The 24,147-nt window shown below is 42.2% G+C and overlaps 1 protein-coding gene across 4 annotated transcripts in view; it reads right to left on the reverse strand.

The window, feature by feature from the left end:
• Positions 1-21,306, reverse strand: part of p (WD40 repeat domain-containing protein pink) — a 42,208-nt gene extending 20,902 nt beyond the window's left edge. For 3 of the 4 annotated variants that reach the window (XR_010570577.1, XM_065455970.1, XM_065455972.1), the window contains exons 1-14: positions 21,146-21,306; positions 19,967-20,193; positions 19,452-19,562; positions 16,750-16,811; positions 15,211-15,397; positions 13,651-13,781; positions 11,239-11,365; positions 10,325-10,407; positions 8,784-8,864; positions 7,653-7,753; positions 5,182-6,376; positions 3,699-3,844; positions 3,114-3,231; positions 1,405-2,757 (exon numbers count right to left, since the gene is read on the reverse strand). Coding sequence is in view for 3 of the 4 variants with exons in the window: in XM_065455970.1 (XP_065312042.1) it covers positions 1,405-2,757; positions 3,114-3,231; positions 3,699-3,844; positions 5,182-6,376; positions 7,653-7,753; positions 8,784-8,864; positions 10,325-10,407; positions 11,239-11,365; positions 13,651-13,781; positions 15,211-15,397; positions 16,750-16,811; positions 19,452-19,562; positions 19,967-20,074 (3,803 nt within the window). In the remaining variant the exon portion in view is untranslated. Of the gene's footprint in view, positions 1-1,404; positions 2,758-3,113; positions 3,232-3,698; positions 3,845-5,181; positions 6,377-7,652; positions 7,754-8,783; positions 8,865-10,324; positions 10,408-11,238; positions 11,366-13,650; positions 13,782-15,210; positions 15,398-16,749; positions 16,812-19,451; positions 19,563-19,966; positions 20,194-20,642; positions 20,779-21,145 lie in introns of those variants that run through there. The other variant, XM_065455971.1, reaches the window with a different exon arrangement.
• Between the last annotated feature and the right edge of the window lie 2,841 nt (positions 21,307-24,147).

The raw sequence follows: 24,147 nt of genomic DNA on the forward strand, positions 1-24,147 counted from the left end.
ATGACAGAGGGGATCCCACTGCGGGCGACAATATCAGCCGTGGAGGCGAGTCGACCCGAAAGCGTGGCTGGCTTTGCTTCATACTGCTGATATGAAGGTATTGTCAATATGGCATGAAACCGTACCTTTCTTCATCGACGCTTCAATTCAACAAAACGAATTTTTCCTCATTAAAGTTTGCCTTTTCCGATTGCCCGAAAATTCTGAAAATTCTGCAACCCATTGCAATTAAAAAAAATATATTTTGACGACTCTGCTTATTTGCATAAAAGGTAATATGCAGTCGCTATGCAGTGCACGGGAGCCAGTGGCCCACTGTGGAGGCGTCACATTCCTTAACATTTTATACTTGTTAGCAAAGCATGGGCAACTTTCACAATGCACTACTGTCACTCCTCTGCTTCCACACGACTTGCAATGAAATAAAGTTGATGCGACCCTAACAGTGCCACATAAGCTGTGACCTAACACTGGGAAAGTGCTTGGTCCTCTAAAGGACTTTGTTTTTGGTGTCACTGAGTAGGCACTTAAAGAACTAACAGAAACTGACTGTAATTGTTTTGATGCTTCCATATCAAAGCAATTTCTCTCTCCACTTGCCCCACTTAGCCCGCAGTGGGATGCCCTCCGTCATGAAAAGCACTGGCAGCGGGCAGCCGCTGCCCAAAATCAAAGCAATTTCGATACAACGAATTGCCAATTTTACTAAATATGTCACATTAAGGTTCAATGGTATATATGATATAGCTATTCTGTAAGAAGTGTCACAGATCAAAACAACTTCACTGTGAAACATGCGAAGTGAGATATCTAACATACTTATTCGTGTAGCATCTGTAGCATAGCCAGCTAAGTATGAAATGGAGTATAGGGTTACCTGGTGCCTGTTGTAAAGAGCATAATCTACTGGCTGTGAAAAGCAATGGACCCATCCTTGTCTTACTGTCCCACATACCATGCTAAGTAACCAAGCACACATACATTCTATGCTACCAAATTATCATCATCATCATAAGCATATTTAAGTCTACAGCAGGGCAAAGGCCTCTTCCAACAATCTCTAGCTTTTCTTGTACTGATTCAATTGACTTCTATCATATTATTACTAGCGCTCCTAGTTTAGACCCAGTTGGCACCTAGTTATTGTGTTTTTGCTGTAGCAATGAGCTAGTGATGTCAGATCGTTCATGCGTCTTGAAAGTTCTCGCTCTCTTTAGTTGTAGGTAGACGGGCCCGTCAAATAAATTTTATTTGCAGGCTCCAAGATGCTGGAGCCACGTCCCCCCTTAAGTCCTGCAAATTGCATTTCACTAAACTTAAAGCGACACAGAAGAAAACAGCTGCTGAAGAAATTATTTCAAACAGCATTCTGTTTTCAAAGTGCTACATCTCCATGCAACTTACAGCACAAGGTAGGGTAGAAGCAGCCATGGTTGATTGGCCAACCTTTCCACCTGATGCGCGATGATGACCAGATGTTCAGGACCACTTTCATTCCGATGTCGAGCCTTCAACTCTTGGAGCACACCCAACACTACAGTGCTCCACGTCTCAAAACATGGATTCTCCGTGAGCTGCACAACGTCCCACACAACTTCAAGGTCAAGGAGGTGAAAGTAATACCGAATGAAGAGTGCAGTTTTGGCATCATTTACATGGTTTTTGAACAACTCTGTCTTCTCCTTACTCTGTGCAATCATTGGCATCCAGGAAACTGATGTGGCTTCGCTTTGAGAACCCTGACTAGGCGACAGATCACTGTAAACTGACAAGTTTCTTTGGCCTGTGAAACCCTCGCCTGCTACACTTTGGCATGAATCCACTGCTTCGTGCGACGCAAAACCATTCACACCGATGGCACCCGAACACTCGTCTCTAGAAACTTTAGAGCCTTCTGTTGGCACTGCTGCATCTTCACGCATGCTGACATTCTCATTCTCTCGAAGAGGAGACTGACTGGGCAAAGCACCTGAAACAGTGGCAAGGTCTGCCACACCCTGCTCCTGATTTGCACTCTCAGTTCCATCACCATTCGTCTCTTGCCTGCACTGACCGAGAGACATTTTCCTAACACAGAGTGCATCTTGCTGCTGCCCTGATTCTTCAGGCCGGAAGTCCAAATTGATTGAGAAACCTCCGCAAGACGAAGACATGCTCTGGAACATGGCCGATTCGCTGCAGGAGTCGACGGTTGGCATCTCGGAGAGGTGAAACCCGTACTTCTCAGATGCCGAGGACCGCATTGAAAGACTGAGGTCGCAGTGCGTCGAAGTGTCCTCACTCCCGAGCGAATTTGTACTACTGTGCTTGGAGAGTTTATTGTCCGTGGCAGCAGAGCTGCCGTTATACAGTGACGACGTAAGTTTCTCACGACTCTCAACTTCGGACACCTTTGTGGCAACTCTTTCCACACTGCCCAGTGTTCGTGTTTGAAAGCACAGCATAGCCAACTCCCGAGCCTTCTCTGCCACTTCGGAAGGGAGGCGAAACGGATCGCTGGTGAAGATGGATTTGATAAGGTTCACTTGCGCACTGATTCTAGCCTCACTCTGGGAGCTGGGAGAAGAGAATGTTTCATCGGGTGACTTCTGTACACTATCACAGTGGCTTATAACAGCAGGAAGCTTTGCTGTCTCTGTAGATGCGATCTGGTTGACTATAGAAATCTGAGCGGAATGTAGAGCGTCAAGCCATTCTTCAAGGACCATGACAAGGCTGGGACCATGGTAAAATATGCCGGGGTCACTGGCATTTGAGCTGGAAAAAAAGATTTTTTTTTTCCAGTCAAGCCGAACGTTGTCAGGTGAATGCTTAAAATATTGACAAGTGCAGTAAAACTATTCGTCATAAATTTGGGAGACAAATTAAGCAAAAAGCTGAACTCTTCACTAGTCACACTTACACACAGGTGTTTCAGCAATTACTTTCCAAAATAATTAAATATAGAGGATTTGAGGCAAAATGATTAATTTTCGCTGGTCGTGATTTATAACAGTGACAGCACTAATATACAGATAGCAGTAATATTTGGACAAAGCAATAAAGGTAAAATACAAACATAGCGAACAACCGGCAAGAAAAAAAGAACACAAATAAAATCATTAAGGTCTTACCTTGCTTGCAGCGTTGCCTCAATGAAGCTGCTGTTCACACCAGGCAGGAAAGACCAAAACTCATCCTTTGGTGTCAAGTGCTTGCTAAAATTTTCTGCTGGCTTTAAGTTAGGCTCAGCTGCATTAAAAAAAAAACAAAAAACATTAATTAGCACAATGTCACAAATGAGGTACATGCATATGTGCCTAATTAGAATTAGAATTAGGTACATTGTGCTATAACGCATGCAAGAGAAAACTACAAACATGTCCATTCGTTGGTAAATAAGACATTTCCTTTTATCTTGAACTTCTTCGTATACCTTAAGGCTTGTTGTGAAGTGATGCTTAGGATTTAGTGGCTTAAAAATTGTTACTTTTATGTTTATGTACATGCAACAATGTTTTCAACTGTACAGTTATAGTATTCTAATAATTTATGTCATTTATGACTGCAAAAATATGCAATAATACTATTGCCATGCCATGAGGAGTGCCACTGATGTCCGTCGACTCAATCTTTTTCTTTCTTGCTCCTCGCATGATGCAGTTGCAACTGCACTGAACTGAAGAGGGGCACATCACATTTCACAGGTTGAAACACACCTGGAGTGCACTCTGGTACCACAGACAATGGAGATGCGAGGCCCACGTCTGCAGCTTGGTCCACTGAAAAGTACTTTAACTTGCTCTCCAGGCCACGGAGGTTTTTCAGTATGGAGTCCTTTCCATTGGATAGCCTCGATGAAAGCCTACAGAATAGACAAAGAGAAATGACTCTTGACCTCGTTCGTATTTGCTGAAAGAGGACACACACACAAAAAGGAAGACGCATTGGCAATGCACAGGCAGGACTTCCAAGTTATCTAGTTTGAAGTCTGCACCCTGAATAAATCAGTTGGAAGTGTCACTAGCCTGTTGTCAATGTGTCTCCATTCTTGAATGTGTCCTCTTTGTGGCAAATATGTCCTTCAGAGAAGACAAAGCAAAACTGCAAAACTGCTGTTAACGTGACTGGGGCCTTCTGGATCAAAACTTCAATTAGCAGCAAATGTGCTATCAATACTATGGACACAACAACTAATCAAATCCAGGCCATGGCAGCCGCATTTCCATGGGGGCAAAATGCAAAAATGACCCTGTACCATGCATTCAGCACACATTAAAGAATCCCAGGTGGTCAAAATTAATCTGGACACTCCCACTACAGCATGTCTTATAATCATATTCTGGTTTTGGCACAGGAAATCCCAGAATTTTAACAGACACAACCAATTTATGGCAATTCCTCAAAGTAAAAGCCACATGGAGTCACATGCAGCGTCTTCACAAAGCACTTATGGATACTTGGCAGGAGGGAAGTTGAGATTTGCTGGTTTAGTTTCGTTTTGACAGAATAAAATTTCCTCCAGCTGTTTATACGATGTCAAACTGTTGGAACCAGGTCCCGAGTAGGCCAGATGCCCACAGATGATGCTGCGGAAGCATATGTTCAAGTTACTGGCACAATTATTAGCCTATTTTAGGCCAGATGGCCACAGATGATGCTGCGGAAGTGTATGTTCAAGTTACTGGCACAATTATTAGCCTATTTTATGCCCATTACAGGATGAACCCACTCCCAGCTATGCATCTACAATTACAGCTGTCTAGAATCAGCTGGCTCCACTCTAATGTCTGCAAGTTTCATCATCTCACCAGTTACAATATGGTTATATACTGCAATAAACATCACGAACACACTTCACATTACCAATATACTACATTATTACACTACAATAAGAACACTACAAGTACACTACATATTACATCAATGGCAGCCATCTTTTGGTGTTGGCCCTTTTACTTATACATAATTCCACAGAATGGGGGAAATAAACAGTACAGGACTCACATTTTTTTAACAAGTCATGAAACATACAGAAGCTCACACTTAATGCCCTGCAGGGGTTCCTGTACACATTCATTACACAAAGGAAGGGTATATACTATTATGATGCAATAATTACTCTGAATGGGTAAAACATTTAATCAGGTAGACACCCATCTTTTTCTAAGTACCAGAATTGCCAAACCTGGGAGTACTTACGTATCTCGAAGCTTCGCAAGATCAGCAACATTAGCTAGCTGAGCAAGGTCAGTGCCTCGCATGGTGAAGGCAGCAGGTACAAGGCTTGAGCCATACACGCCCAGGCTGAGGTACTGGTAGACGCTTTCGTAGCCCACATCTTGTTCAGCATACATGCTGGCCAACACCTCCGGGTCTACCCTGTCCAAAGGACTCATTGGTGAATCCAAGGGCGATGCAGGAATGGCTGGTAATATCCGCAGAGCACTCCCATAGGCCTTCTTGTTGTTGCCCCGTTCAGCCACGGAGCACCCTGGGGTCGGTGACACTTCGGAGTCCTCGGGAGTCTCCCTGCCTGAACTGTTACTGCTGCCGACTTTTGCTGTCTCCTTGTTCTGATCACGGCTTCCCACGCTGAGGCCCACAAATGCAGAGCTCTTGGCTACAGTTGGTAGCTGCCGCGGCCTCTCTGAGAGTGTTCGTGATGGCTGAGATTCGTGTGTTACCTGTCGAGGAGCATCCAGGCTCAGGCTTCTTTCTCTCTGCCCACTCGACAAGCCCACGGTTCTCCGGGCTGGTCTTGGACTGCATGCCTTGGTTGGCTTGAGTTTCAAAGAGGACTCAGCCGATGGTATTTTGTCTAATGTGCCCAGTGGTGGAGGATCACTTCCACGCCTCACTGTTTTTCGCACAGGTCTTGGGCTGGACACCAGATGGGTCTTGACAGGCTCCGATGAGTGACAGCGGACGTGACGAGGTGAAGAAACACCCAATTCATCCTTGGATTTCTGGGCTTCTCTGCTGCGTCGTTTGGTTGGCGCACGCTCAACAGACACATGTGCAAGGTTAGACGATGCTGGGTCTAAGCACTCTTCTTTGGCAAGATCAACCTTTGGCTTAGCTGGCTTGTTAGTGATGTCAACATCGTAGCTGTCCAAGAGTACCTTTGCAACAGACACGGCCAATGAAACCTGACCGGCCTCCTGAAGTTTGTCGTGGAGTTCAAAGCACAGTTCGCTGGACAGAGTCTTTTCAAAGGCTGGCTTAGGAATCAGAAGCTGGTTTTGGCAGAGAAACTGACCACAAAGCGTTGCATGATTGTGCTGCAGGAGGCACAGGACAGCTTGCACTGGTGTCAGCAGGCCACAGGCACAGAATTCGCCACTGTGCAGTTGGATGTAAATGTTGTTGCGCACACACCTCAAATCTTTCACATCTGAAAAGACAAAAGCACAATCAAAACTTTAGCTTTCTTTCTTTGCTCGTACCTAGTGTGACAACTCTAGCATTAAGTATGTTGAGTGGGGCTCATGTACAGCCAAAAACTTTAATCTGATCCGAACTGCACATCACTGGCCGCACCATTCAAGGAACTTTTTTATTGTTGCAGGAGTGAATGCCATAATGTTTGGGTTGCACTGGAACTGCAATGGCAGCTGCATTGACTCAAATGTGACATGACGATGTCCGGTCACACATTCACACATGGTTACTTATTTCTCAATTTACCACATGTTGCAGAGATTGCACACCATTTTGATCAACCATGCAAACATATGCCATGCATAATCAACATATTGGATAAATGGCACAATGGCTAGAATAAAGCCTAGCGCCGATATTGCCACATTGTCATGGCAGTGAAGAACCACCAGTGGCACAATGCAAATCATGAAAGTAACTGTTAATTGCCTGGACCTTTGCTCAGCAAAACAAGTAACATTCAGCACAATGACAGTGGTGAGCACACTCGTCGATTGTTGAAAATCTGATATGCGAGTCAAGCGCTTCAGCTTTTATATGTGACTCATCGAAGGTTTCAGCATATTCACTTTTGCCTGCACGCCTTCCAGAAAGTACTACACAAGTCGTGTCATGTATACAGTCCGATTACACCATGTTAGATGACAATAGACAATGGATAGAAACAGCAAAAACATTTCAGAAACTTCTGATACAGAAAGGCAGCTCTTGTGCTGAGCTGCAACACTGTCACACAGATTGCCACATGAAAAATGTTCACTGACATACTAAACAGTTTATATGCATGTCAATATTTAGCGCAACACAGAATCATGACACCAAAGCTAATGCAGAGTGCAACAATCCCTACTTTCATCTTAATTTATTAACCATATCTTACCACAGTGACTGCATCTTTATGGGGGCAAAATGCGAAAACACCCATGTACTTAGATTTAGATGCACATTAAAGAACCCCCCAGGTGGTCCAAATTTCTGGAGTCCCCCAATACGGCATGCCTCATAATCAGATCATGGTTTTGGCACATAAAATCACATAATTTAATTTTAACTTTTAACCATATCTTAGAGTATCAAAACAGATCAGAAGTAAAACATCTAAATAAATTCACTTGTTAGTGCACATGGTTGTGAGCAGTGTTTTCAGCCATGCAGAAAAGACTAGTGCTGTGACGCCTTCTTAGCACATAGCGAAAATAAAATTGCAAGGTTCCAGTTCGTGTTCTCACCTTTCAGCTCGTCATTCCACAGAACTATCTCTCCTGCTTGTGGATCAATTACATAAAGGCCGTTGGAACTCCATGATATCAGATATGGCAAGTTGTGACTGCTGCAATGCAAGAGAACAAAAACATGTATTTAAAGGTTCACTGCCATCCCCTTAAAGAAAAAAAGACAAGTTACAAAACGAATGAGACTTCAGCTATACTTTCAATAGGAAATTTTTAACTTTCATCCGACTGCTAGATGTTCTAAAATTTTACAAAACAAAGCTGCACAGAAGATATGAGAATTGCGAATGCTAATAGCATGGAAAGCTATAATTTTAAACATTCTGCCTCGTTAAAATGCCCTAATAACTACGTACACACTGCATTTTTTTGTGATTTGCTCCACCAGAATGCGGCCATTATGAGTGGGAAGCAAGCCTAAGACAGTGCACTGCAATGGTACAGTCATGCATCCACCAAATGAGTGCAGAAAGCCTGATTAACACGAGAATAAATAGCAGGTTTATCTATTATAGAGTTTGAGCTGGTATGTATTTATGTATTTGGAGTGGCCATTCTGGCAGGATGCTGGGACGAAAATGCAAACAGTGCTACCAGTGGCCATGATCAAACTAAATGTGCTGGATTATCCTTTAGCAGTGTAACACTTATTGGTGGTGAAAAGTACAGTGTTAAGAAATTTGTGTTGCTACAAGAATGTCTATACCAGCAGATGAGGTTTTTCAACCACAGTCCAACAAGATGCTCTGCATGGTTTGGTTGGGCCCAGTGTCACAGGATGTTGCACCAGCAATGATTTTTGCATTTACATCCTGGAGCTCCACTTTAGGAAAACCACTAATATATATATATATATATATATATATATATATATATATATATATATATATATATATATATATATATAACAGCTAGAACTCTCCAATTTTTAAAAGCTATGTTTCTTTTAACCTGTTCTGGGTATTAAAGCTATGACATGGCCTCATAAAAGAAAGCATACAGAGCTGCCGTGATTGCTGAAAGCCATCACTGCATATTGGCGTTGACACAAGAGATCAATGGATTGTAATAACTAGAACATGCACTGTGCATAAGCAAAAGAAATCAAAGGAGGCATGCCTGTCCTACCTTGCCCATACAGTCAGTAGCTTAGTAAATGCTGTTGTTGAGGCTGAGGATGCTGTGCTTCCAAGAATGCTAGTATCGGACCTGGGAATTGAGCAAACTCAAAAACATTACGAGTGGTTTAATGATCCTTCGGAAACCATCATATTACAGTGAGAATACCACGTGCAACAGGTCAAAACAATAGAACAGGACAAAATATCTATTTATGCTTAAGTAGCATAAGTAGTTACTGCTAGAAAATGGTGGAAATTGTCTCTGAGCATTCTTTTTTTTTTTTTTAATGCATAAGGCTTTCTATGCTTACCCAACGAGAAAACCATCCCTCTATCCATCTTTCCGTACTGTGAGATGATCGCTTTCCCGATAGCACTCACAGCAGCGAGCAAATTCACCTACCTGCTGCCTCTCACTTCAATGCCAACCAAGTGGCGAGAACATGCACTCATGGAGCTCTCAGCACATGCTGCACACTGCCACTTTCACAGATCACTTTCAAGATACAGGTCCATGCGTCTCTTCAATGCTAGGTAAGCAGTGAGAACACGATGCATGATGCTATGAGCAGTCTCGACTGTTTGTCAGCATCACAGGCCGCTTTCAAGGTATGGTCCGTGTGACGGTGCCATACAAAGCCACCACCTGAGCACGTTTGGTCACAGTTCATAATGGTTCGATGCGATAGATAAGGTGCTAAAGAGCAATAACGGCTTATAATGATCGAAACGTCACCAGTGCGCCTGGTGCCGCCCCCTGCAGTACTTTGCTTGCATTATCATTCAACCTTGCGCCGCCACCCACATCAATTCACATCGCCGCAGTGCTGTTGTTTGTACTGGCTGGATCAAGTTTCATAACAATGATAATGACACTGGGCTGCGTGGAGATGAGCAAGTGGCACAATGCTTACACATACTTAGACAACTCCTAGGAAAGTTTCTGCATGATTCACCCCCCTCCCCCTTTTCCTTTTGTGTCTGTAGTTCAGATGCATCAGTAGTGAATCAAAGTCACTGCACTGTATGTAGTTGGAGAAAACTATATGCATTACTGCATAACTCCCCTTTATGATCAGTGCACTAATGCCTTTTGTCACAATGAGACAATGAAACCAGCCCATCCTTCTGCTGCACCAGCTAATTTCTACAAAATGAAATCAGAATGACAGCCTAGGACCTGTTAATTATATACTTTCAGCTTAGCATGAGTGCTTTAATACTGTTATGAGCTAGAAGGAACATGATAACATAATAGATGTACGGAAAGGATAGAGGATAACAAAGTGGTGGTAGTCAGGCCAGCTGCAACTGATATGCAGAATAAGGTTTTTTTACTTCATTGTGCTGCTTACATGCTTTAGCAACTTGGGTCTAAAACATTAAGAGAGAGAATTTTGCATCAGCAAGACAGCAAAAATATGCATATCTGCAGCAAAAGTGTGCCACTTGTATCCTAAAAGGCAAGTATCACTGACAACAACAGCACACACTTCATAATTGAATTTACTCTTATGTAACACAGCAGCAATCATAGCACTTGCTTACCTATATGTGACTAATTTGACTGGATTGATGGCAAGAGCTTCCTTGAACTGGTGAGTTTTGAGCACGCTGCCCTTGAGATCAGCCTGCACATTAGAAGACACAGGGAACAGATGTTATTGGTAGAAAGCAACGCACTGAGACTTCTATTCGCCAACTATTTGCCTGGCGCTTTGGTTCAGGCTTCTCATTTCAAAATAATGCATACTAGGAATCCATAAGAAAAACATGCCAATTATTAGCTTTTCAGATGTGCCAGTGGGTGAGTAGGAAACACATGCAAGCACATAAATGCACATACAAAATAACACAAAGTAATTAATAGGTAGTGTCTAGTGTTGTAGAGGACAAGTCTGCTTGGCCAACATGGCATCTGTGTCAACTGGTCAGTGGCAAGCAAGCCTGCTATTCCTATCGGTTTCCAGATAATTAAAACATAGCATGAGCCCCCAGGAGCATTTGTGATGTCAGACCATGCCACACATTCCATTTCACAGGAATCGACTGGCCCATCAGCAACCTGCTGCTTCTTTGTGAACAGCACAAAATGGATGGTACAGAAAGCATAAAGAGAGTGGTACAGACAGAAGAGTGACATAAGCCTATTAGAAAATGTAACACATTGCCCACTGAGGCCTCTTCACATTGCTCACAACGAAGCTAAACAAACCTGCCCAACTTTCAGATCTTCTATACTGTCTTTGCCCCCCCCACCCCCCCCTCTTGCCATTCTCACAGCACAGATGATCCATGGTAAGTAAGAAATGGACAACACACGCATTCGCTTTCAACACCATGTCAGTGCTTGTGCCGCCTGTCTCTTTCTCATCTTTGCAGCATCTGCACGTTTAGAAAATAAGTGCAAAATACGAACTAGTTCCATCTAGGTGTCTCAAGAAATTTTACCCCATTGTTACCTGCCATATCCTAGACCCTGGACGGGCTGCGTAAATGCACATAGAGTCCTGAGGCTTGCTGCCTGGGTAGAAACAGCCACCAAACTCGCCGTCCCTCAGCTTCTTGCCAACTTGAGTGAACTTTTCTCTGTGCAGAAGAAACAAACAATACCGTCAATAATACCCTGCACATCTGGTAAGACAACACAATACTGCAATGTAAAGCAGGAAAGTAAGGCCATGAACTATTAAAAAAGACATTAAAAGCCCAAAAATTAAGTGTTCCAATATCTCCAATGCACCCCTTTTACCGAGATGCAACCTATTCTAATTAAGAAATTAACAAATGTAGGACAGGACTAGTCTTATAACTGCGAAAACATAGTGCAAGCTCCAGTGATGCAACAAACTGTCATTATAATTGATAAATAGGCGGTGTTCAAAACATGACTGCCATGATGTCACTTCCTGTGTCTGCAGTACTCAAGAGCATGGCCGTTGAGATCAGTTTCCGTTACTCTGGGGAAGCCCATACTGTGACTATTCGATTATCTGTGACTAATTGTATCGGACTACCCACGAGGGTGTTTTCAGCCAGTGAGTGCTGCATATGCAGCATCTTCGGCAGTCTTGGACAGTATGGGACGACAAATCAAAGAGGCCCACTGAGAGGTGCGATGACAATAAAATTGAAAATAATCTGACAATAATAATAAATAATAAACTGACAATAAAATTTTATTCCATTGCATTTCAACACACACGCACGCGCGGACACACACACACACACACACACACACACACACACACACACACACACACACACACACACACACACACACACACACACACACACACACACAATAGGACAATAAGGGCAAATAGGACAATTTTATTAGATTTTCTTACAGAACTCACTGGGACTAATTTGGTCTATTGGCACATTTTACAGGGGTGGTCTTTACATTTACAGCATGGTGCCTCTGACTTGAAGTAGGCAGTAGCACCTGGCAGAGCATGACCTTCAAAATCATCAGTGCAGCTATGTCCAATAACGGGAAAAAGGAAGAACAAAAATTATTTAACATAAATGAGTCACTTTCAGGTCTTCTGATTGTGGTTATATTAAGGGGGCCCTGAACCACTTTTTACCGAAGGGGAAAAAGGCATTTGAAGTGAAAATAGGCTATTTCATAAATACTATGCTACAAAAAGCACATCAATGCGTTCAGCAGAAGTGGAGTTATTGGCAATAAAACACAGCCTCCGCTGTGCGCCCGTTCCTTCTTCAATGCTGTGCACCACGAAGGCTACAATGCAGTGGGGCGTGCCCACAACGCTTTGCCTTCTAAATGTCACCGTGGCGCGCAGTTCAAATGTCATTTTGGATGTTGACATAGATGCCACGACTTCCACCTTTAGTGCCTACGACACACTAAACCTAAGCCAACCGCGGTTGTCCTCAGCGAGCTGCAGTGCGCTTAACAAGTGGACTCATGGTGGCCACGGTATTTACGTCATGTAGCCGACCGCAGTTTGATGTCAGCTATCGGCCAACAGCAGCCATTTAAGGGAATGACGAAATAGTGCGCCCGATGACGAAATAGTGCGTCTAGAAGAGATTGAGGACAGGGCCTTCTGATGAAAAGAGAGCGTTTGATAGAAAGGCAACTTCGTGATACGCTTGCGAGCTTCATGGACTGCGTACGACAGGAAAACTTGGCTGAGATGTTCACAGCAGCGTATACTAGCCGCTGACTACATTATTTTACCTAGCCCGACGGGTGGTTCAGGGCCCCTTTAACCAATTTCGTATTACCAAGAGTCAGACTGTATTGAATTACAATCCAGAAACTATAAAACAATTTTGTTGGAAAAAGAGTGCAAATGGATATAGAAAGAAATGCTAAGGAAGATGTCTATCAGATAATTGAACACTGGAATGATTCAGGCACTTTCACGTCCATAAGATCCTAATTACCATGTCCTTACAATACAAAGAATTGTGCAATGACATGACTGCTGAATATCCTAGCCAATTTGTCACACAGTCGAAAGTAGATAGATTTAGGAACAAATACACAACATGGACACATGTAAGTGTGCGCATGTAAGCCACGGCAGCTACTGGCACTTGCCAAGCTTGCCATCATGGATAATACCATGTTGTTTCTTGCTATTTTAAAGCATATACAGTGCATGTGCAACAAAAGTTCATACCTTTCAAGTTCACTGTCCTCTGTCTTCCTGCCTGTCTAACTGCAAAATGCCACTGCCACAGAACGATATCCTTCAGTTAGTCTTCTCCATAAAGCAGCACTCTCTCATGTTAATAGTAAGGGGCCCCCGTACAGAAGCTTGGAAATACCTTACGCAGAAAGTAGAAGGGTAAACCTAGTAATTGTGTAGTACACACACTATTGAACTGCCCACCTGATTGTATCGCCGAGATAACATCTTGTCAACGTTGAAGCAAGCAGCCGATCTTGTGCGAAGTTCAGTTGCACAACTTTGGAGTCTAAGCGCATCAGAGTGCTTGGTGGTGACTGGAACAAACTTTTGGCCTGCAAGGGAAAAGGGAATGCACTTTGCCAGCCATCCATGACCATAACGGTGCATGTTTCTCAACATTAGTCCTATTTGTAGTGCATGAAAAACAATACTTTTGGTAGAATTAACAGCAAATTGCATTGGAAATGTCCAACTCAAAATCAAGTACCCATTCTCTTTGATAGAAATTCTCAGACACACGTTTTTCAAAAGCACAAACACTTTTTTTATATTCCTCGATACTGCACACATCTAATGATTGGAATTGCCTTCCCATTGAAACAGTATCTATATGTATCTGATCCTACATTTTTGTTATTTATCTATGCATTCTCACTGTGATAATCCTGCATGATCATTTAGTGCATTCGTCCCACCCGCCCTTTTTCTTTTCAAGTTACGATGACTGCATCCTGTCTGATATCTCTTTAGTATTCGTGATATGCCATTAGTACTGTATTAGCGGAACATCATAAATGTTTTTTATGTTTCATTATGCTACTTTTCTTGTTTATATTATCTAACCCACTCTCCTCTAAGATGCCTCGGTGCTTGAGGGTATGTAAAATAAATAAATAAATAAATAAATAATTCGAAGTCACTTGTCACCACAAATGAAGTCCCAACAGAACTCCTCAAAGGACACATGCATGTTAGTATTTTGTGTTGGTACGTTTACTAAAACCAAGGCAAAATGAATGTTATTAATGCAGGGAATGGAAAATAACACAGAATGAAGACAGTATGGAAAAATGATGATGCACAATACATTTCCTTTTAGCTCAACGCCCCTGCAAACCCTTTATTCCAAACTTAAAAACACTGCCATAACTAACAAGCAGATTGTCGCCATGGCAAAGTGTGTAAAGAAGCATTCTTTAATGTTTACACAGCAGTGAGCAAAAGTTGATGCTTGATGAAGCAGCAAGTTGCCTCATGTGAGCACAAGCAAATGTGAACAAATTTTAAGGCTTCAAATTCTTCGATGTGACCTTGGTGGCTTACCGTGGAAAAGCATATGCTCTCACAAAGCTGTCCCACAAAGCTGCTGCACATATCAAGTGAAGAGGCTTCAAAACAACTGGTTGTTCATAGGATCCCAAACTGTGTGCATCTTTTTTTCTATACAGGGATTATTACTTTGTTTGCATGAATATAAGGAGACCATGAAGATAACATAGGTGGGTCTTTTGACAACTACAAAAATAAAGATACTATAATTTAATGTAAACTAACAATGTGTAATGCAGACATATCCACTGATTTATAAATTCTTTGAGCCATAGTATGATGAGCAATATATTATATGGCTAGTAGAGGACCACTTATCATGATTTGCTGAAACACTCTACTGATGCATGCTGAGCTACACAGAGGGGCGAAGGATGACAGTGGCAGCATAACTGCACCATGAGGCTGAAGATGGCTTCAACATGAACGTACCTTAGATGTAGACACATTGAGGATGGAAACCTTTCCAGTATTGTCGGCGGCAAAGAGTCGTGTCCCCACACTGTTCCACTCCAGGCATGTGACCACACTTCCCTTGTGCTCAAAAGACAGCTGCAGCCTCTGTGCCTGCACTGCGGGCTTCCTGGCATTGTGCTCCAGGACGACAACGTGCCCACGACTGGAACAGTGTGCAGTGAGCATCAAATCTGTGAGATCCTACTTCACCGAGTTAGCTATTGTTGAGAGTTCAGAAGTGCTATCAAACTAAATTATCCATTGGATGTAGAAAAATGACGAGGAGAAGTGGATGCACCAGCCTGAGTGCTCACGGAGAAGAAGAAAATACATAAGTAAATTGCTACGTACTAATAACACTAATAATCAATGTCATGTGGAATCCCTGAGGCTGTGGTGCAGTGTGAAGCGGGACAAGGGGCACAGCGCAAACCATCACCCTTCTAAGAAATCCCGGAGTTCCCTCCCTAGAACCACTTGATGGATTACACAGTAATCACAGTTGCGATGCTTGTAGGATTGCATGCTTTAAGTGAGAACCGATAAATACAGTAGAAGCTCGTTCACACGTTTTGGAAAAAAGAATGCAAGAAAAAACACACTAACTGGGAAAACATTAGATCCAAAGCCACCCAAAAATTCACCAGACGCAGCTGTAGTTGACATTTACATAATGTGAAGCATTGTGTGAATTGTTGCAGGATGAGACGTTGATGCACTCTTTATCTGCTAGGGACCGAGCGGCCTGAGAAGTGCATTGTCCTTTTTGCGGCTTTGGCAAGATTACGTTGGCGCTCCTCGATTCGGCTTGGGTCAGCAGCTTCTCCGGGCGAACCATTTTTACGGGAAGTTTTAGGACGATGATGAGAAACCTAAACAAAATCAAGCTGGTAGGCAACACTGGAATACGCCGCCATGGTGCCGCCAGAATAAAATGCCGTGAGGTGGGTGTCGTGACTTGGAAAACTTGACATGGGTGGGTGAGTACTGCAGGAAAGCGACCATTGTGGGCACCTTCTGCTCTTGATCGCACATGCCTCGCATCTTTTTTTTGTTTACATGGCAGATAGTGGCTGGAAAATGTATCATGATTGCAGTTTGGCGATATACTAAATGTTGGTGCCGAAAGAACATGTATTTTGGGAACATACAAACTGGTAAAAAAGAAGCGCAACTGTATTGGTTTATTCTCTGTGTTCTCGATTGCAAATGTTGGCGGGTGGCGGGAAATTGTACGAAACCTTAGTATCAATGAGGTCCTACTGTATATGGAAACAGAAACGACATGTTTAGTGCTGCAATACAGTTATTGTTCTCACATGAACACAGACACAAAGCATTGTCTAGTAAAACATCACAGGAAATGAAGAACATGCCTTTACAAGACTCTATCTGTTTATTCACCTTGAATCCCTATGTGCATGTATGAGAAAGAAATGGTGCTTGAAATTAATGCAACAAGTTAAACTGATCTGCAGTGTTATATAATTCAAAGGACAAAATAATGCTACACACCTAGTGGCAACACCAAGGACGAAGTCATCTGGTGCCAAGGCAACCTGGGACACTGCACCCTCCTAGAAAAAAAAAAAAAAACACACACACGCCTCTGATTGCACGCCATATTAGTTATTTGATCCATAGCAATTATCTGCACACTCATTTTAACAAACTGCAACCAATGCCAGTGCAAAAAGCTCTACAAATGAAATGCGAAGATGTTTTGCTGTGTCATTGAATGTACCTTAAGAACAATTGCATTCTTGCTGTATTTCTTATTGCCAAAAATTACACAAAAACCTGTCTCAAGAGCAAATTTAGGCGCGAAAGAACAACTTCCAGCTCTAAGAGCAGACAAATGCACAAAATAATTACGTGAAATCTGCTTAGCATATTATTTTTACTCAACGCTAAACTATACATGGCTGCATTAGAGATGTTTATTGAAGAAAATGTCTGTTATACACTGGAACATGACATGTGCAATTCAATGGACTGTGCTGAGCGACATACATTAGATAGCATGACCACTGGGCCTCAACACCTCTGCCTCATACTTCATATCCTTATAGAACAGTACCACACTTTGTGACAAGAGTAGACAAGCGTTGATCGAAATTCTTAGCCTGATAATTCACCAGTTCTTGTTTGCAGACCTGATTCATAAATGAGGGAACAAAACTACATAATTTGTAATATGGCCATCATATGTACTTCCATCAGCATTGTGATCTACACAAATGAAAAGGTGGCACTTACATGGCACTTCGTAATTCAAACATTAGCTAATTCAACACAATTTCAGTATTGATGAGACACATCAAAGTTGAATGAATAGAGGTTGGCAGCACTAAAGGGGTACTGACAAAATTTTTGTCTAATTTTTTTTTCGTCATTAGATTGCAGTTAGCCGCTACTAATTACAGTCAAGTCTCTATTCCTTGAGAATGCAACGAATACTTAAACACATAATCCACTGATGTGACCAAATCAAATACATGTGGCTAGCACAGCACAACTTCAAAGATTGTAGCAGAGCTCCTCATTACTTAACAGAAATTGGAAGTGGTGATCACATGGTATTAAAAATGCTCAAACAGGTCAGTCATCTTTTGCGTTGGCTGCAAGCCACACAACAGTCACATCAGTCACATCAGTGAAGGCTGGGGCTGCATCCTCGGCTAGTCACTTTCAGGATTATCACTTTTAGTGCTCATTCATAAGATAAGCTAGGAGATAGGATGGCCATTGCTCTAATCAAGCACTGGGTTGGTGATTATGCCACACAAAAGTAAAAGCACCCGTGAAAGTGATCAATCGACAATATGGCCACTGGGTGTACACTGTATCCTCGGCCATGGTGTGGCTTATGACCACTGTTCATGGTCTGCACTACTGTGTGAGCACTATCTCTGACTTCCATGACATAAAGAGGAGTTCTGCTTCAAGCACAAACCAGCATTGCACTTGGCATGCGCATTGAATTGGTTGCATAAAAGTACATAAATTAATATTTTCATACATGCTCAAGAAATTCAGTCCCCATCTCATGATTATGTGGTTAGCAGCTACTTAATAAAGCAGACAAAATTAATACACAGAACCTTGGTCTGAATTCAATTAAGGGGACATGCCTAACTTGTTTGGTCCAATAACTTTCAACCAATCTACTTGAAAAAGGAAACATGGATCATAGCTAAAGCGTAAATAAGAAAATCATAAGAAAAATAAAAAAATTTCAAAAATCAAAATTTGCGTGCATGTCGGTGATTTTCCTTATATTTGCAGATTTTTCGGTGAATAAAGATAGGTGAAATTGGCGCTTGTCCTGTGTCGTTCTCCCTCTCGTGATCATCTCAGTTGGTGCTGTTCCTTTATAATTAAAGTCTTTACATTCGTTGTAGAGTCATACACAGTAGGCACTATATAAAAATTTTTGACCTGAGGGTTGTTTAAGGGCCCTTTGAGAAAGATGCAAGCACCACCTACGTAAGCACATGTCTGAAATAAAAATAGACTAGGGTTTTAACTATGCTGAGAGCTTTCACATCAACAAGTGGCACACAAAAAAAAATGCAAACGCATCTCGTTGTCCCTCTTCGACAATGGAAAACAAAAAACAGAGGGAAAATATGAAGCAGTGTGCTGTACAGCTGCTTTTCGAAAAGGAGATGAGTCACGCTGCCAAAGGTAAAAGAGAGCTTGACTGCATCAAAGGAGAAACTACTCCCAACTAACAAATTCAGATGCAGAGAATATATGTGCATATATTGGGCAAAAATAAGTTACAGCAAGCAAAAAATACAACAGCCCACACAGTAACACAAACAGCACAACTGTTCTATTCCATCATGATAACATGTCTTGAAACAGAGCTCTTAGCAGATATCAAGTGGAGTGAAAGAAATTAAATTGTGTTGTTTTACTATAAAGCAGGAAGTAGAACAGCCCTAACTAAATTATTTTTGAGCTAAGTTTGCATTCTGTCACTAGTTTCCCATTTCCTTCCTCAGGGACAAGTTTCCATTTTGGTAGTAGACATGACATAACAATTTCAAGAAAACTCTGAAGGTCAAAACAAATGACAAAAAGTGAGATGCAATACATAGAGCATGGTCTTTAACTCACACTCCCTTAGAAAACAAAAATAAATGCAGTACATCAATTTCATGTTCCAGCCATGAACAAAGAATAGGAATGGCTCCAAGAGTCAGCACCTTGTTTGTGATTGTTGTAATGTATGCAGTGGTGTCTCGATGAAACATGAAGACATCTCCAGTTGTAGCCCCGAAGGCGAGGTACCGTTTGGATGCGTCGAAGCAGGCATACTATGCAGAGAATGAACAGCCAGTGAAAAAAAAAAGTTTAAAAAGAGTGTTTATATTGCAAAACTAACACTTCAATATATTGGCAGTCTATAAAAGGACTGTTTATTGTATTTAAACATGAAAAGCATCACACCAATTGGTTTCACTACTCAAGACGTGCATTTGTTCAAACTGCGCAGCACAACAAAGTTACCATATAAACATATTTGGTTTGGCCTCTCATGCGAATAAAACTTAATAGAAATATTTTCACATTAGCTAGGTGTCAGAAACAAAAATGTTAAACACTGATTCTAATTTGAAGAGATAAATATGACACTGAGCGTTAGTGACTTGCATAATTAGATACATACGCATCTGCTGCGCCTGACAGCAAAAATAATGTTGCAAGCAAGAAGGTGTACCTTGACCCTAGTGAGGTTTCTGATCGGTTCAAGGATGCCATCAAGCGACTGGTACTCTGCCAGTACAAAGGGTGCCTGTGAGGTCAGCTCGGCTCCACCTTCGGCCATGCGCGTTGGCTAGATAAGCTGCGGCACAGCCTGACCACTTGGCACTAGGACACAGTGATCCCCACATGATTACTTCTCGTCGCTGGCACAGTGTAGGCCATGCTGTCAAATGCGTGCTTCTGTAAAACAAGTCCCGAGAGTGAAGAAATGAGGTGAGGGGACTGTACATTCAGGTTCATTGTTATGTCTGCAAGTGTACTAGCATCGATAACGTTTTTTTTTTTTATGTTGACCAAATCATGTAGTTTAGCTGCTTGAAACAATACGCTGAAAAAAGAAAAGTATATCCCAGAGCGACATGGCTATAGTCAGAACAATGCATGCCGTAGATTGCAAGCGCGGCTTTCTTTTCAAACTACGTTGTCCCAGCAAACACAACGACCACTCTTTTTCGCAAAAAGTGAAAACACATCGACAAGTGGATATTTATACGTATAACAGTCCATCTGGTCGCGAGCATCGACCTGCTGCAGGATTGACGGGCATTTCATGTGCATGACGGTGTTACGTGACCAAATAAAACGCAAGCTTAAAAGCTAGCCTAGTAAGTCTTTAACATATATCAGACCTGGACAATACGTCACTCTTGCCTGACATTTAAAATTGGTCATCAAGGAGTTGCAGACTACGTTTACATCGTTATGTCGGGAAGCACCGGATTAACAGCTGGTGCACGCAATTTGATGCACGAGATCCATGTGTATTATGTAACCAATCATTTAAGGAGTGGAGACCATAAAATGAAGGCGGACAGCTCTTATTTGTTCAAGTGAATCCATAAACGTAGAATTTTCCGGTTTGGAAATGGTGATCTCGAGAAGAAACAACTTTGCAGATAACGGCCAGGCACATCGTAGTTGCGTAAAGCGTAAAAAAATTCACAGTGGCTCACATGGAGTGTTTTCACGGAATTTACGGCAAGAACCTTGAGCCCCGCACCCAAACCACTATCACTGAGAACCAGCAACGAAACACATCAGAAAGCGAAAACAGCATAACGCACGGTAATTTAAGCCTATTAATCGCGCAGGATACGAATTATGATGGGTTAAAAGCGATCGGTAGCCTTGCCGTTCAAAACGATGCTGTAGAGTTGCGAGTTCATCCATAGACAGCTGTGATACATTATTCCATGGTAGGACAGTCTAAATCCTTGAGTTTATCCTCGAGATCAGCCTTGGGTTCACATCCATGACAGTGTGTGATCCATAACGATGAGCACAAGTGGCTCCATCGAGTGCACATGAAGAGCCCGCAGTTTCGGTATCGGTTTCGAGCGGATGCAAGCTGAGCCACTCTTTTGAGAAGTGATTCGATGTTGGAACGAAATAAGTAAGCGTTTTAAACCGAGAACTGTGTTTATTTAGCAGTTCTTCACTAGCGCAGACGAAATCTATGTGGCTAAATTCACGGCAGTTCTTCAGGCGAGCAAGACCAAAGGAATTTCAGAAAGAGACAAAGGTTTATTAGCAGGAAAATGCTGAAATCATCCCGGGTGTTGCGCACGAAATACATCTGGTCAGTACGAATGAGTAAGAGTTGTACGAGTAAATAAAGCGTCCACATGGTCTCCACTTCGGCTGGTTGGTTGCGGTCAGTCAATGGATACACTCTCAAAAGCGTACGTGGTTGTTTGCCAAATGTCAGTGTGAACGGCCTAGGGTCGTCTTATTTTCAACCGAAATAAGATCATGGCTATCCCATTGCTTGTCTGTGCTCTACTTTAACGCTTCAACATAAATACAGTAATCAGAAATCGGCGCTTTTAATGGTGCTTTGCAATGGCGGAGAGACAGGTGGAGAGTGTGGGGGCCAGCTCACCAGGCATGAATCGGCGGAAAATTCAAACTTACCATACAGTTTGTTCACAGCACTTATGGATTTGTGGTGGCGAGATGTCAGCTGGTTGCAAATTGACATTGTTGAGGCAAGCAGCTCTGCAACGCGACATGCAGAGCAAACATTAAGTCGAGATGCCTGCAATATGAGCATAAAACAGAAGAAATTAGAGTAAAAATTGTGGGCCGATCTGGAAAAAGGGAACACCCCACAAAGCTGCTAAATGGCATTGAAAGCGGCATCCCGTGACGAGTGACAAGACAAAAGAGAATGCATTTTGTGAGATACAGACACCAATTATAAGTGCTTCATCACACACTAGCAGCCAACTTGGTGGCAAAATATATGTTTTACTCTGCTAATCTCCTTGTCGAGTATTCTGAGAATCTAGAGCTGTGTTCTGACTTTTTTCTAACAGCAAATCTACTTTACAACTCAAATATGGGCTTCTTGTGACATCTATGAGTCTTTGTGTAGCACTGTCCTCAGCCTCATATATCCAGTAGGAACACGCAATAATGGACTAATGCATGACAATCACACAGTGCATTGATACTATTTGCACTAGCAAGAGATTACCTGCAATTTTCAAAATCTTTCTCTGAGCCAAGATCCATTGCTACACACTTGAAGTTCCACCATGCAGTCATCAACATAGTTAAACTCTGGGGTCATTCCTTAAATTCTGCAGCAGGCACAGTGCAATTGGTGTTATAGTGGTGTCACACAAACACTTTTGATCATGATCAAGCCTGATTCGGATTGAAATTATCAGCTGCGATTGGCTCCTGCACACAGCTTGTGCAAAAGAGCCGATCACGACCAAGAAATTCTATCTGGATTAGCTTTGATCGCAATTGAAAGTGTGCCGTGTGACAACTGTATAGCTCTAGTATAAGGCTGACATCTATAGTACTTGGAAGGGTCTGTTGCATAGTTCAAGCACTTCCTCTAGTATTGTTGTGTACTCAAGTTGATGTGTACGTTGAGTTCTCAAACGTTATCAGTGCACACAGAATATGTGTTGGTGCATGGCCTGAAGAATATTTGCCTCACCCAGTCACTTGTCTTCTTCCCCATGTGGCAAAATGTTGTTGCGATATAACAAGTGCTTAAGTTATGAGACATGGCATATGCAAAGGAAGATGAAGATGGACATCTACGCTGGGCTCGAGCTGGTCACCATCTTAATTGGTCATTTGCTGTGAGTGTGAGGCCGCTTATTTGCCATACTACTACACGATGCCCACCGATCCATCACCAGCCACAATTTCTGTAATCCAACAAGAATTTGAAAACATGGGTCTTCACATGTGCTCGTTGACCCACAAACTCAGCATGCAGCACTTTTCTCGCAGCCCTCCTTGTCCCAGACAATCCTTCCCCGCCACATCTCGCAACCTGTCTGAATGGTGCACCGCTGACAAGCTCATATATTTCCATTGCTGCTGCGTTTTACCCCCACATATCAATACATTCCAAGTTCATATTGCATTCAGACATGAAATGGTATAAACTGCCATTTTTCTGGATGCTTGTTTTTTTTAACATTCTTATAGTCTACATAACATATGTCTCCATATGTGATGTAGGGTAAGCAGACCAGTGGCCATGCCAAACTTTTGCAGATAAATTTCATGCAGAAATGTTTATTTGTAATATTTTTACAATAATGGTATTTTCCAAGGTATAAGTTGCATCCCCCTCAACACAAGCCATTTTTACAAAACAGTTGATATCTAACACACTCCTTTGTATAACACACGTCTTATACAAAGGAGTGTTAGTACCCGTTAGTATCTTTTTGCAAAATGCGTACCTTTGTATAAGACGTGCATCTTATACAAAGCTACCCACTTTGCAAACAGATACTCGCAGGTTCACATGCACATACTGTCTTTGTTGCAAACTGCCGTACTTACTCGATTACGTTAGTGGTAATTTATGCTGCATTCTGCAAAATGGCATGCAGTCTCTGTCAAGCGCACGTCTCTGCCAAGACTGATGTGCTTTTGACTTTCCCCTTTATCATTAGTGCAGCCATGTGGCATCTTCTATCCTCATGATGGTGACTTTCATATATAAGACGGTGCACCTACATATGAAACAAAAACAAAACACACTGCCAAATATTTTATGAAAAAAATAATGTGGCTTATATATTAGAAAATATGGTATAAAGACCCGCTTTGCAATTGTTCAGGCATAGCGGTCCATCATATGAGAAAGAAGTG

The sequence above is a fragment of the Dermacentor albipictus genome, chromosome 3 (assembly GCF_038994185.2).
Source record: "Dermacentor albipictus isolate Rhodes 1998 colony chromosome 3, USDA_Dalb.pri_finalv2, whole genome shotgun sequence".
Taxonomy (NCBI): domain Eukaryota; kingdom Metazoa; phylum Arthropoda; class Arachnida; order Ixodida; family Ixodidae; genus Dermacentor; species Dermacentor albipictus.